This window comes from Lampetra fluviatilis, chromosome 32, assembly GCF_964198595.1.
Source record: "Lampetra fluviatilis chromosome 32, kcLamFluv1.1, whole genome shotgun sequence".
NCBI lineage: Eukaryota > Metazoa > Chordata > Hyperoartia > Petromyzontiformes > Petromyzontidae > Lampetra > Lampetra fluviatilis.
The window spans coordinates 4,855,491-4,868,748 of record NC_136306.1 but is presented as its reverse complement, the minus strand read 5'-3'; the positions used below and the strand labels follow the sequence as shown (position 1 = coordinate 4,868,748).

The window sequence follows — 13,258 nt, the reverse complement described above, 5'->3', positions numbered from 1 at the left end:
CCACTACCTGTGCCAAGGAAATAGTTTTGCCAGTTGTTTTTTTTTGCATGCAGAAGAGATTGCCGCCGCCGCCGCCACCACCACGCCGGCAAGGGTTGGGTGCGCGACTTGAAAGGACCGCTGCACGCACGCACGCATGCCGTGCTAGAACGGGAATGCAATGTGCAGTATTCGTTTGAAGGTTTAGATTTAACTGTAGCTATTTCATGGGTGGGTATCAAATAGGTATTTTGATAGGTAGGTGAAAGGTATTTTAGTCGTTTGAGAATCGAGGCAGGTGGTCCTGCGGCAGGTCTCCTATCTCGCATTTGCAAAGTCGCGTGTTCAAATTGCAGACGGAGGTCGAATCGGCCCATTGTCATCATCATCATCAAGGTATGAAATTGATTTAGTTTGACCTGAATGCAAAAGCAAATTAAATCATATAAAGTGTGGCATTGAAGGAAATAGAAATTGGAGCAAAAAACAACTTTTTCAGATCATCACTCGAGCATCTAAAAGGTACTAGTTTTTCAGAAGTCAACAACCATTGTTACCCCCTGTGGAGATACTTTTTCCCCATCTTAGGAATGTGGACGTTACACAACTTGCTCAGGGCCCACCAAAGGAGTATGAGCTCCACCCCAACGTTTGAGTGTGTGGAATACGCATGTGCACAGCTTGGGAGAATTAAATAATGTTTGTATAATTAGTCTTGTTAAATAGTGCTCTTTGTGCTGGCCTGCCGCTTGAATTACTCTGCCAAATGGGTTAGGGTTCATCTGCCACCCAAATTGAACCTCACCTCCCCAGCAATTTGCTTCAGGACCATTATCAAATTAACACACAGTGCCGTGATTAGACAGATTAAGAGATCCCATGGCCCATGTTGCAAGGAAAATATGCGGAATTATCAAAGCGTGACGATGCATTGATATGTCAATGGTGGATTCTTTCATTCAGCAGTGGATTAACCATGGCCGATGGTGATAATGTTCAAATTTAATTGAATCACCCGTGTGAGAATCAAATGTTTTTTTCGATCCGTGGAAGACGTATGTGATACGTTGACAGAATCCCTGCAGCCACTTAAGGCATGGCATTCGCCGCAATAGCAAAGCAATGGATTAATGAAATGATTCACTACCCAGGATTGTGACATTCCATCCAATCACTGTTCGGAGGGATGTTGGGCGGTTATAGGGGGTGAGTTGTCACTTTCCAACAAAGTGAGCGATGCCGTGGGAGGTGGCTCCTTCTTTGCTGTTGTTCCCAAGGTCCGGAATTCTCTCCTTCCAGACATCTGTGCTACCAACTTGCCGCCCCCCTATTGCAGTCTCGGCTCAAGATCTTTCTCTCCCCCTCCGCTTGTGACTAAACCGTCTGCCATCTCTAACATGATTCCAATCTAACCTTCAAAAATATAAACACTTCCCTTTCATCTCCGCGATGCGCGTCATCTTCCACCGTTGTATACGGCATCCGTAGATGCAGTTGGTATGTACATGCTATACACATTAAAAGTGAAAAGCTTGATGAAGGAAGTTCTGGGAGAAGAGATGTTTGGGAATAGACCAAGAGCCAGAATTAAGACCGATCCTGCTTTTGACACCTTCAAGGAAGTAATGGATGGGCGCGGGGTGCGTGCAGTGAAATTCAGAAGAAAGCTCAAGATCGGACAGAGATGGAGGGATTTTTACCCAGGAACCTGCATTGGTTAGAAGACTGAAGACAATTAAATTAAATTGCATTTTTGTGTGTGCCCCACCGACAGTCTGTTGAAACCGTCCCTAGGCCAAACTGCCCAATGGCAACGCCGGGCGGGTGTACGCTGCTAGCACGCCGGTGCCGTCGCGGTATGCGCCCCGGCGGACGCTGGCGACGCAGCCTGAGTGGGTGCGCGTGGGAAGCGTGCGATGGACATCTCTTGGGGCGGTGTGGGTCAGGATCGTTGGGTTTGTGTTTTCGTCGCGCACAGACCATTCCTTCCGCTGCTCCCCCTCCACCTCCCCCTCTAGCTCCCCCAAGCCTCCCCACCCGCACCGTGTGCATGCGGGTTGCACGCTTGTGTCGCAGGCGCCAGCATGCCGGACGAGTCGACGGCGGTTCGCTCGCCGGTGCTGTAATGTTACCGCTGGCCCGGTCGCGTCCCATCAGAGCGGTTTTCTTGTGAGCCCGTCGCTGTGTGTGGGACCCAGCGACGTCGGGCGATTTTTATCAGAAATTGGTGCCATTTTACCGCTTTCCTATTTTGTCTTTTTTCCCAAGTTGTTTATCACGATTGTCCTGCTGGTGTCAGGTCATCTTGAGACGATGAATACATTCGCTTTTCTCGTAGAGCAGCACCCACTGTGTTGGAGAACGGATGGCCCACGGAAGTGAATATCACAGAGCTCCCGCTGAGATTCATCCAGGTGACCTCCGGTCCACAGAGTAGAGGGCTGCACCGACAGTAATTTCACCACGTGACAAACGTATATTTATACTCTTTGGTTTTTTCGGTAAAGTCACGTAGGTATAAAATATTCCTGCAGTCACGAAAGCTTCAAATCAAAACATATATTTATTATCAGAGGTAAAAATGTGGCAAATTAAGAGCACAATTGAATGAAATGTGATGGGTTCTTTTGTTGTGTGTAGTCATTGCTCCTACCGCACTTGAGAATCTGGTTTCTCAACATGCAGCTGTCTGGGTTCGAACCCAGGTCTCGGCGATATTGGCTCACTGCTCTGAACCAGCACCTGATTCACCAAACCCACTATTGCTGCTTAGTTACATTAGTAATACTACTTATTTCAGTTTTATACGGCATCATTCATGCAAGTTGCATCTCACAATCTCTTCACAATTTGTAATGAACGGAGGTGCTGAGCCTCCGCAAAGCAACGATTTCAAAAGTTCTGGACTCCTTTGTACATTAACATTTTTCCCGCCAATTCATGTGGATACGTAATTAAAGGAAAATTCTATAAAAAAAAACAAACAGTTGCTCTTATTCTGTTGGATAAATTATTTGTGATGCTGCTGTTGCATTGGCAGTGGTGCACAACTACAGTTAACAAAACAACACTGGCCTTAAAAATAACATAATCGACAATGTTTTGGGCAAAGGTCCTTCTACACTGGATCCTTTTAGATACACACCTGGGGCTCCGTCCCCATGACTGAGTGACACGGGCCTGAAGTTTGGTTAATGAAAGAAAAGACTTCACAGTAAAGGTCACACACTCCGTAATATCACCATAATGACATATTGTATTCGCGCGTTGCGATGTATTGGGATGTTTACCATCCACCGTGATTTAGACAGCGCGTATATATATTCGGTTGATAAGCCCGCTGTTGTTAACCAGGGTGGCCGCTGGGCTCCAAACGTGAACCTCTGCAATAAGCGTCAAAAGGAAGCCGTTTGCGGAATGAGGCTCGAGGATTTGTTGTTATTTTTTCTCCTCTTTACGAGTCTCAGAAGAGCTTTCTCTTTGTCATCAGTCTTAATTTTGCTTTATTGGTGCTTCCCACGGCTCCTTCCTACCACAACTTCCTATGACAAACAGAGGCAGAGGAGCCTTTCAACTGTGACGACCCCTTCCCCCCCTCCCGGGACCAGAATGGACTGGCCCTTTGACCAGCTGGGTGCTGCCCTTGTTGGACTAGTCAAAGTGTTTCTTTGTTGGAAGGGAGGGTGATGTGGTGTCACTGTGGCCCTCGTGTTTGTGTGCAATTAATATCGCCCGGCCGGTGGGAGATGACATCACTTGAGAATTTTCATTGCACATGTGGAAATACGAAACGGAATAACGTTACAGTGACGGTAATACTAACGACTCCTGTGACCCACTCTGCTCCACCGTGGTGCATCCGATGGCCAGACTAACCGCATTTTTTTTAAAGCGGCACACGCAGGTATGGGTTGGTGCGCGTAGTGGTGGTGTGATGGGGGTAGGGTCGGTGGGAGCTGCGTGTGTTTGTTTTGAGTTCCTCGCTGTTTTGTTTTGCGTAGTTGCGTGCTCGCAGTTTGCCAAGCGATGCATCGCACCGTGGCGCGTCGCTCCCCCATGCCCCCCTTGCTTTCCTCCTCCTCATCATCCGTTAACCCCTTCTTGTGCCAGTTCATCTCATCTCGTGGTGGTGGTGGTGGTGGCAATGATTATGATAATCGTGACAATTATAATGATGGTCCTGATCGTGGTGCTAATTGTGGTGATGGTGGTGACCGTGGTGATGGCCCTGATCATAACACTAATCGTAGTGATGGGTAGTGATGATGGTGAACGCGATGCCGATTTGTGGTGATGATGATCATGATGATAGTCACGGTGACGTTGACAGGCAGGATCGTGGTGGTGGTAGTGGTGGTAGTGGTGGTCATCTTTGCGGTGATGCCGATGATCGGACATTATAGCTGTAGCAATGCTAGCCCACCGCTACCCTCGTCTCGTTTTTGGCCCGCACCACCCAAGGGTCACGGCGGCCCCTGAGCGCCGGTCTCGGCATGCACCCAAGGCGGTGCCACCCTGTCTGGCTGCCCCCATCGGCCCCCGGGTGCCCCTCTCCTCCTTCGCCATAGGCGGGGGACGCTTCCTGCTGAATCTTTGCCTTTTACTGCTCTCATCCCTCCCCTTCGCCTCTTGGCCATCATCTCACTCCGACCCTCCAGCCGCCGCCCTCCCTCCTCCGCCTCCCCCTCGCTGCTTTGAATTTTCAAGATGGATGCGATAGGGCTCCATGTCGCTGGTGCGACGCCGCCACCGCCGCCACCGTGACCTTACGGGATCGGCAGCGCGATTTCCATCACCGCCTCGTCCGATTATTAGCTTCAGTTCCCTGGTAATTGTTTAATAAAAGACCATTCGCGTTAACATTTAACAGCGCTCGCATTGAAAAGGACACGTGCCCTGTGCGGCGGGGGTATTTTAACGCATGTTACGATGGCGGTGTGTTTGCGTGTGTGTCTCTATATCTCTTGTGTGCGTGCGTGTGTAGCTTTATATTTTTTGTATGAGCACGATTTACAGCTCGACAGATTATGCATCTTGGCACGCCCCACCATCACTCCCTCCCTCCCTTTCTCTCTCTCTCCACCCCCCCCACCTCTCCCTCCCCCTCGCACGCCCGCCTGCCTGCCCGCCTGCCTGCCCACCCTTGTGATTAATGAAGGGAAAGGGATGAAAAGGATTGCAAGGCATGCTGGGATCGCTCTGGGGCCAGTGCGAGATGATCGCAGATAGCAGAGGGAAAATGTTTTTCCCCCCACCAAAAATAAAACGAAAAATTTCACTCCCTTATTCCTATTTTTTTCCTCCCAAAGGGGGGATGATTTCCCAGCTGATGGGAGCTCCTGCCGATCCCCTTGCTTTGCGGGGCCCCTTCGTGCAGGGCCCCTCCGTTTCCCCGTCCTTGTGTGCGCGTGCCCCTTCTCGTCAGCAATGCCATACAGTAGGTGTTAATGTCGTCGACATATTACGCTTATTAGTCGAGTCAACGGCAGCCCGTGTAACGTTAGTGCAGTGTTGTTTGATTATTCTCGTGATGGCATTCAATTTTGAGAATCGTTAGGCAAGCCTTTTGCCTGTGGATTCTTAATCTAGTCATTAAATGCTGACTAAATTAACATCGGTTAATGTGTTCCACTTTTAAATTTTTGTGTTTTAATGACTAAAACTATATACGCTGAACTAAAATTCCGCATATTTGTTGGGAACTCACCTGAGACCAATAATACTACGCTCTGACTTAAAATGACCAGAGCCGCCGTTACAAAGCCAAGACACGAGCCGCACTGGTGAGGCTCGTTTTGTGCCGCGCTCGCGCGCAACACCCCGGGCTTCAACCCGGCCTTCTCCGGACGTGCGAGTCGGTGGCCTCGCCTGCTACTTGGGCTCGCGCCCGCAGGGAACAAGGCTCAACGCTTGGCCAGAATTATTAACGAGGGCAGCCGCTAGTCACAGGCTGTTCTGGCCTGCGCCGTCGCAACGACAACTGCCGCTCTGGAATGAGTGGCGCTGTCTTAAAACCAGCGGAGCGGTGGGTTTTTTCCAGACAAGTTGGCTAAGTCAGGAGTGGGGATGGTGAGGGGGGGCGTGCTATTGCTCACCAATCAAATTGCCCCCCCCCCCACCAATTTGAACACTCCCGAGGGGACACGATTTCCCAGGCGAGTGTGTTACGCGCCCTTTGAACAAAGGGAGATGGAGTCTTCGGCCCGACTACAGTTCGCACTGCGACCCCGTGGAGCTGCGTGAAACCTTTTACTGTTCTTAAGGCTGCTGCTGCTGCGTAGGCTTTCGCGGTCGTGCTGTACGGCTCTGCGATGTGTTTGAGGGTTGCACCGCATGTTGTTCGGCGTAGCGTCCGACGTTTCGGATATATCCCATCACGTGCAACGAAACGTCGTACGTCGTGTCGACCAACACACATGGTAGAACCCGAAAACCCGTCTATCATTCCGTTTATTATATAAAACAATTTGGGAATAATCTTGCGCACGCGTGGATTGCGCAATGCTGTCCAACATGTATTTGTCCATGGAAGGATTTAATTAGCGGTGTAAAGGAAGAGGATATCATCACAAAGCTACTTTTTAGATACCTTCCAGTCACCTCCCTTCTTCCACAGATTACAAAAAACTGAACACATTTGTCAATAACACTGTGCGTGTGTCTGTGTGACCTTAATATATCATAATAATGTGGGATGTTTCAGGCAATCACCTTTCTTCGCACATAAACACAATTATCAGTATGGAAGCCGATCGGGAGCTGTCGGGGCAAAATAATTTGCACATTCGCAAAGAGTAATTTTAGCGTCGGTTTGTGCCTTCAGATTTTTGGGCAACCCTTATTTGGGGGTCCCGATAATAGGAAGAATGAAAAGTCGCTTTGCTGTTGAAAGGCATTTAGCAGTTTTTTTAGAAATCTGTCCAGCGTCCCCAGCGCTGCGGTGGTTTAGGGTTCCTCGTGCCATTGCGTCCGCGCCAGCGTCTCGGTGAAAAATTGCCGAACGGCTCTTCCGTAAACACGTCCGCGCACATCGTCGGCCGGCGACGCCGACCCCTCCCTGTCTCCCGCCCACCTCACAGCCACCATTTAAAACATTCTTTAAAAAAACACAAAGTCCCCTCTCTCTCCTCGCCTCTCTCTCTCTCTCTTTCATGGGACCGCTTTTCGTTCCGCCCAGCTGCCTTCTCGTTTTCAGTTATTTTCCTCCGTGCGGATTTGTGAGGTGGAAAAAACGAAGAGGTGGGGCGGGGAGGGGGGGGCAATGGGGAACACAACCTCCCTCCACCCCGCACCGCCCCTCTTTTCCCCATTTCAAGAAAGCGCAGCTCGCGATTTGCCGCTCACCCTTATCTCGCGTAATTAATCGGGCCGCGTGCGGCGGTGGCGGTGGCGGCAGGGGCTTCTGGAATGGGCGAGCGCCATAATTGGAGCTCCCAAGGTCGTCGAGAGTTTAAACGGCGAAGCTCGCCGCTCGCCCCACCTCGACCGGTCCTCGACCGGCAAAGGTGATCGGCCCGTCGTGATGATGTTCACCAGCCGCCTCAGCCTGTCAAGCCCATAGGCTCCTCCACTCGTCTGTAAAACGATTTCAGCTGCTGTTTCCACCAGTTGTTCAGCTTGTATCCACCGAAGACTGCTTGTGTCCCAACGTCTCCCCCCACCTTTTATGAAGTCCACCTCTCTTCATGCCTTTAAGTTGTGTGGGAGTTGTGGCGGGTGGAGGCTGTGTCCACCCTCTCGCCTTGCCCCCCCCCCCTACCTGCCCCCCCGCCCCCCATGGTTGTGTAACTGTGGAGTTGGAAAAGAACGTATTCTTTTTCAAAGTTTCATTGCAGTTGCGATTTCGAAGTCGTGCTGTGACATGAACAATTTGTTGGGCAATCGTGCAGAGTGGAGTGTGGCAGATTGATAGAGATTTTATCGCAGACACTGCTTCTAAGATCCCTTAAAGTGACCAATGTATCCACACAATAATTTGTAAACAATTTCACGGAGAAATGTTCGTCGCATGGCATTGAAGGCGATATTTTTTTTTACACGTCTTTTCAAAAGCTGGAATTCAGCCAAATTAATTGAAAAGGCCAATTCAATGTGATGGCTTTTCTGTGCCGTCACTCTTGACCGGGCTGAGACCATCAACCGGGCTACGCCTGAAAATCCAGTTTACTCAAGGCAGCGGCTAAAACCCGTGATTAGAACCCAGGGTGTCTCAGGAACAGTGCCCCTGCTCGGCATCTCTGACCCCATTGATCTGCCACCCTGTCACATCTTCCAACAGTTGGTCTTTAATTGTGCATGTGTCCCTTGTTGCTCAAGTTTTGTAATGTTTCCTCCGCACGCCACTTACGATTTGTTTCATGTGAATGAATGATGGGACCCCAGTCAGCGCAGGCAAGCGAATGCTAAGCAAACCATGCAAAGCTTTCACGGCCGTTAAAGAACCAGTGAACGGCCGTACGCACTTCTTGGAAACAGTACATCATCTTTATTGCTGTGGTCATACGAGCTGTGTCTCTCTTTAAGTTGCCGATACATAATGAATGCACGGTTATTAAACCGTTGTGCTCGTTTCATATGGCCGTTTCACCGCCAACTTTTTGTTTTTTTTCTCCGATGTTTGTGTTCTGCCAATTTTATCCCGATTGCGTTATCGGCGTGAAGTCGTAAAGACGGAAGGATCCATTGGCAACTCGCGCAGAGCGGCGTAATCGCCCTCGCCGTGTTGGAGAACGGAAGGAGTTATAACAGAACTACTTGTGAAATAGCTCCTGGATGAGCTCTTATCCACGGTAGTGGATAGCACTTTCCCTCCCGCCTGGCTAGAATTTTGCCAAATTAGTTATAAAACCAAATTCTGTCTAGGCTGAGACCATCAACTTACTACGCTTGTTTAATCATCATAATTCAGTTCATTTCATTTATTAGGCATAGCCCTGTGAGCCATGCAGCTCTTGAATCGGGTGCAACCGCAACAAATAAAAACATGAACAAGAAACATCTTAAAGTGACTACACGCAACAGAAAAGTCCAGGAAAAAACAGCAAAGTCTTCCAGAAAAAGCACCGTATATCAACGCTGTGTGCAAAATCCCAGTGGGATGCAAGTCAAACAATAACAACCATAAGACAATTTAGATTAAAGTTATCTAGCTAACTCTGTACTACAACATACAAATATGGCTAAACCAAAACGTTTTCGAAATCACCGAAATAAAGCTATAAAAACAATGTAACAGTGATCACAGGAACTGTGATTCAAATTTAACACTAAACGATATACACAACATGTACGACAAAACTTTGCAGCCATAGCTGGCAGCAACTCGTAACGTGCTAGAAAGTGTCCGCTCGCTCCCAAAGATGGACAATTACTCGGATGCCTGAGGAATCGCAGACGAGCGGGAAAGGCAGTAGCCAGGCAGTGAGCCGGCACCAAATTCCGCCCCACCCCTGCGGTCCCCCCATATATGTTATCGGCCATTGAGTATTTACATGTGGGAGGACACTGGAGCACCCGGAGAAAACCCCGCACGTGCCGGGGGGCAACGCTCTTATCTCATACAGATGGAACGGGTGGATTCCATATTCTTAGGTTTTTTCGGTAAAGTCACGTAGGTAAAACATTACAATTAATAAAAGTAAAATAAAATAAAAATCACGACGTTTCGGAGGCAACACAAGCTTCCGTCTTCAGGTGGAACCGTCACAGCCACTTGATACAGCTGTCGTGGCTGTGACGGTTCCACCTGAAGACGGAAGCTTGTGTTGCCTCCGAAACGTCGTGATTTTTATTTTATTTTACTTTTATTAATTGTAATGTTTTACCTACGTGACTTTACCGAAAAAACCTAAGAATATGAATCCTTGCAGTCACGAAAGCTTCAAATCTAGGGTGGATTCCATATTTGCTGTCACGCCTACTCGTGGCAAGCCGGGGTACGGGGCTCTTCGAAGCCCCCACGGGAAGGGAGTTTCGCAACATTTGCGTGGCGATCTACCACAACCCTCACGATGAACTCGTGGGCGGCTGCAACTCTGATTCAAACCCCAGGATCACAGCGGTGCCAGCTCGGCGCTCTCATCTCTTGAGCCACCCGAGCACCTCCTTTTCACCATTTCACGACCACCTCAATAGCAGGCGACACGACCCGCCCCCCCCCCCAAACCTACAAAACAGCTACCGAGTAGGTAGATCGTCACCTAACGCTGGGTGTCCTGGGCTGGCCAACCCTGGGTGGGAACTTTTTAATGGGGGAACAAAAAATATCTAAAGTGTCTGTTTTACACTTGTCAGTCAAGTCTTCTCACTGCACTGATTTTGAAAACACGTTCCTTCGGAGTGGGCAGGTAGGAACTTGGTTGGACAGCGCATTCGTGCACGACAGAAAGCTCGCGGTCACGTGACGCACTTCAACCAATCCGGGAGCGTACTACATGTTTGGGAGGGGCTATGCACGACAGACAAATAATCCCTGGTGGGCAGTGTGGAACTGTTGTTCCTACCTGTATAAAGCAGTCATATCCCAGTGAGTGCAGTCCTTTGGACCTTGACTTTTTGTTTTTTATTATCAAAGCTTCACAATTTGAAAAGCTCTCCTCGACTGTGCCTAGCTTGGTAACGATACAATTGGAATAATTGGTTTTATTTATCTTGTTTTTCTTTCTTGCACTGTTCATAATGTTTCCGTCTAATTTGTACAGGAACATTAGCTCATCCTTCAAGCATAATGTGTGTAAATTATAAACAATTGATTCTCCCACGCATGGTTAAATGTACGTATGAAGAGCATAAGAATGGATTTTTATTGTACGAATTATTGATTCGTCATTTTGTTTCTAGTAGCTACTAGAAACGACCCATTAATTGCATCTTATCCTTCCTTTAAATATCACCTTTGCATCATCGGTAAATGTTTTGCTGTCACGAACGATCATCCATTTCCCTTCTGCAGAGGAGGAGGAAGCGGTCCAGTGCGAAGGCGGCACGTCGGCCGAAGCCATGCAGGTCTCCCTGGACGAGGAGGACGAGGAGGAGGATGAGGAGGAGGACGAGGAGGTGGAGGAGGGCGAGATCCGGGATGGACTGGAGCCTGGCGAAATCGTGTCGGACGACGGCAAGCGTCAGTTCATCCTGGACGCCGACAGCAGCGGTCCCGACTCTCCCGTGTCGTCCCGTCACTCGAGCCACCCCAGCAAGCGGGCCCGCCTCTCGGAGCCTGCCCCGGCCTTCCTGCATGGCAGCGGCGGTGGCGGAACACCTCGTCGGCCACTGGGCCCGCTCAGTGCCCAGCAGCTGCAGCAGCACCAGCAGCAGCACCAGCAGCTGAGGGCGCCGCCCGTGCTGTCGCCGGTGCCCGTGTCGGACCCCTCCGAGTCCCCGCCCCTCTCTCCGGAACCGCCGGAGCTAGCGCCGGTGGCCCGGTCCGCGCCCACACAGGAGCGCAAGCAGCAGCAGCAGCAGGCGGCGGCCGTGGCAGCGGCGGCGGCGCCGTCTCATGGCAAGCACAAAGCGCCGCACAAGGCCGCGAAGGCGGCGGCAAAGGCCGCCCCTGCGGCGGCGGCACCGGTGACCACGCCGTCCTCTCGGCCCACACGCTCGCACAGCCAGAGGTCGCCGGCACGAGACAAGAAGTCTCCCGCTCGCACCAAGAGCCCCAAGTCTCAGGGCAAGAGCAAGGCTGCCTCCAATGCTGCCGCTGCCGCCGCCGCCGCTCCTTTGCCAGCCGCCGCAAGCGGCAAACCGGAAAGCCCGGCACGGGCCCCGCTGGCGCTGTACAACGCGGCCGTAGAGCGGACCTTGCGCGAGACGCCGCCCAAGGCGTCCGCTGCTGCCACTTCCACACCGGGCGCCGGCGACAAGAAGGGCGGGCACGAGGGCACGCCCAGCAGGAAGCAGCAGCAGCAGCAGCAACACCAGCAGCAGGACGATAAGGCCATCACGGACTCGATCGACGCCGTCATTGCGCAGGTCTGCGCCAAGCGCGAGTCGGACCCCTTCGCCTTCTCGTCCGACTCGGAGGGCGAGGTGTTCACGAGCCCCAAGCACCACTCGGCATCCGAGTCGAGCACCATCAAGTCCCCGACTCTGGGCACCGGTAGCGGCAGCAGTGGGGCGAGCGCTGGCCAGGCCACCGGTCCGACCGCGAGCCCGGCCAAGGCCACGGACGCGGCGGCGACGAACTCTGGCGGCGAGCGCGAGCGGGCGGCGAGTACCAACGCCGCGTCGTGGACGCTGGACGACTCGATCAATGAGGTGGTGAGGAGGGCGGGGCTGGACGGGCCGGCGGCCTCCCCCGCCGCGACGTCGACGGCGCCCAAGTCGGGCCAGACGGCCGCGGCGCGGGTACTGTCAGTGTCTCCGGCGCGATCGTCGTCATCCGACGGTACCTCCCCGTGCTCCCCACGCACGGACGCCCCCTGCTTCCCGACGGCGCCACCGCCAGCAGCGCCCGAACCCAGGCCGAGCGCGGCGGCGGCGAAATCGGCGGCGCCGCCACCGCCCACGCTTCCGCCGGCGCCGCCGCTGCAGGCCCAGCCGTCGACGGTGGACGTGAAGAAGCGTCTGAAGAAGGAGCTGCGCCTGAAGCAGAAGAAGAAGGAGAAGGAGCGCGCGAAGGAGCGGCTCAAGGAGCAGCGCGAGAAGGAGCGCGAGCGCCAGCGCGAGAAGGACAAGCGGCGCGACGGCTCCAAAGACCGCCGCGGCCGCAGGGACTCGGACAGGGCGGCCAACAAGGCCAAGGAGCGCGACCGCTCCGAGTCGAAGGACAAGGGCAAGGACCCGTCTCTCAAGAAGGACAAGGACAAGCACCGGGACAAGAAGAAGGACCACGAGAAGACGAGGGGTGACAAGCACGGCAGGGACAAGGGCGGCGGCGGCGGCAAGTCGGCGGCGCTGGCGGGCGGCGGCGCTTCGGCGGCGTTCTCCGGCGGCCTCGCTTTCGCGCCGTTGGGGCGGGTCCCGCCGGGCCGGCACGGCGACAGCGGCGGCACCAACCGTGACAAAGATCGCCACCGTGACAAGGACAAGAAGAAAGACAAGAAGAAGAAAAAGCGGGAGAAGGATCGGGAGAAGGAAGAGAAGCACAAGATGGACAAGGTGCGGCGGCGCGTTCACTGTTTCTCTCTCGCGTGCACTGTCTCTGTATACCCGTGCGTGCGCGTGTGTTTGGCCACGAAAGTGCGGGTTTTCTGTACGTGTATGTGTGTATGCATGTGTCTGTGTGTGTGCGCACATTTGCATGCGTGTATCCGTGTGTACGGTATACATTCCAATCTTAAAT

The 13,258-nt window shown here is 52.3% G+C and overlaps 1 protein-coding gene across 3 annotated transcripts in view; it reads left to right on the top strand.

Moving 5' to 3' along the window:
* TAF3 (TATA-box binding protein associated factor 3) overlaps positions 1-13,258 on the top strand; it is a 40,403-nt gene that overhangs the window by 15,679 nt on the left and 11,466 nt on the right. For all 3 annotated transcript variants that reach the window (XM_078871360.1, XM_078871359.1, XM_078871361.1), the window contains one exon: positions 10,931-13,074. In XM_078871360.1, coding sequence (XP_078727486.1) covers positions 10,931-13,074 — 2,144 coding nt within the window. The remainder of the gene's footprint in view (positions 1-10,930; positions 13,075-13,258) is intronic.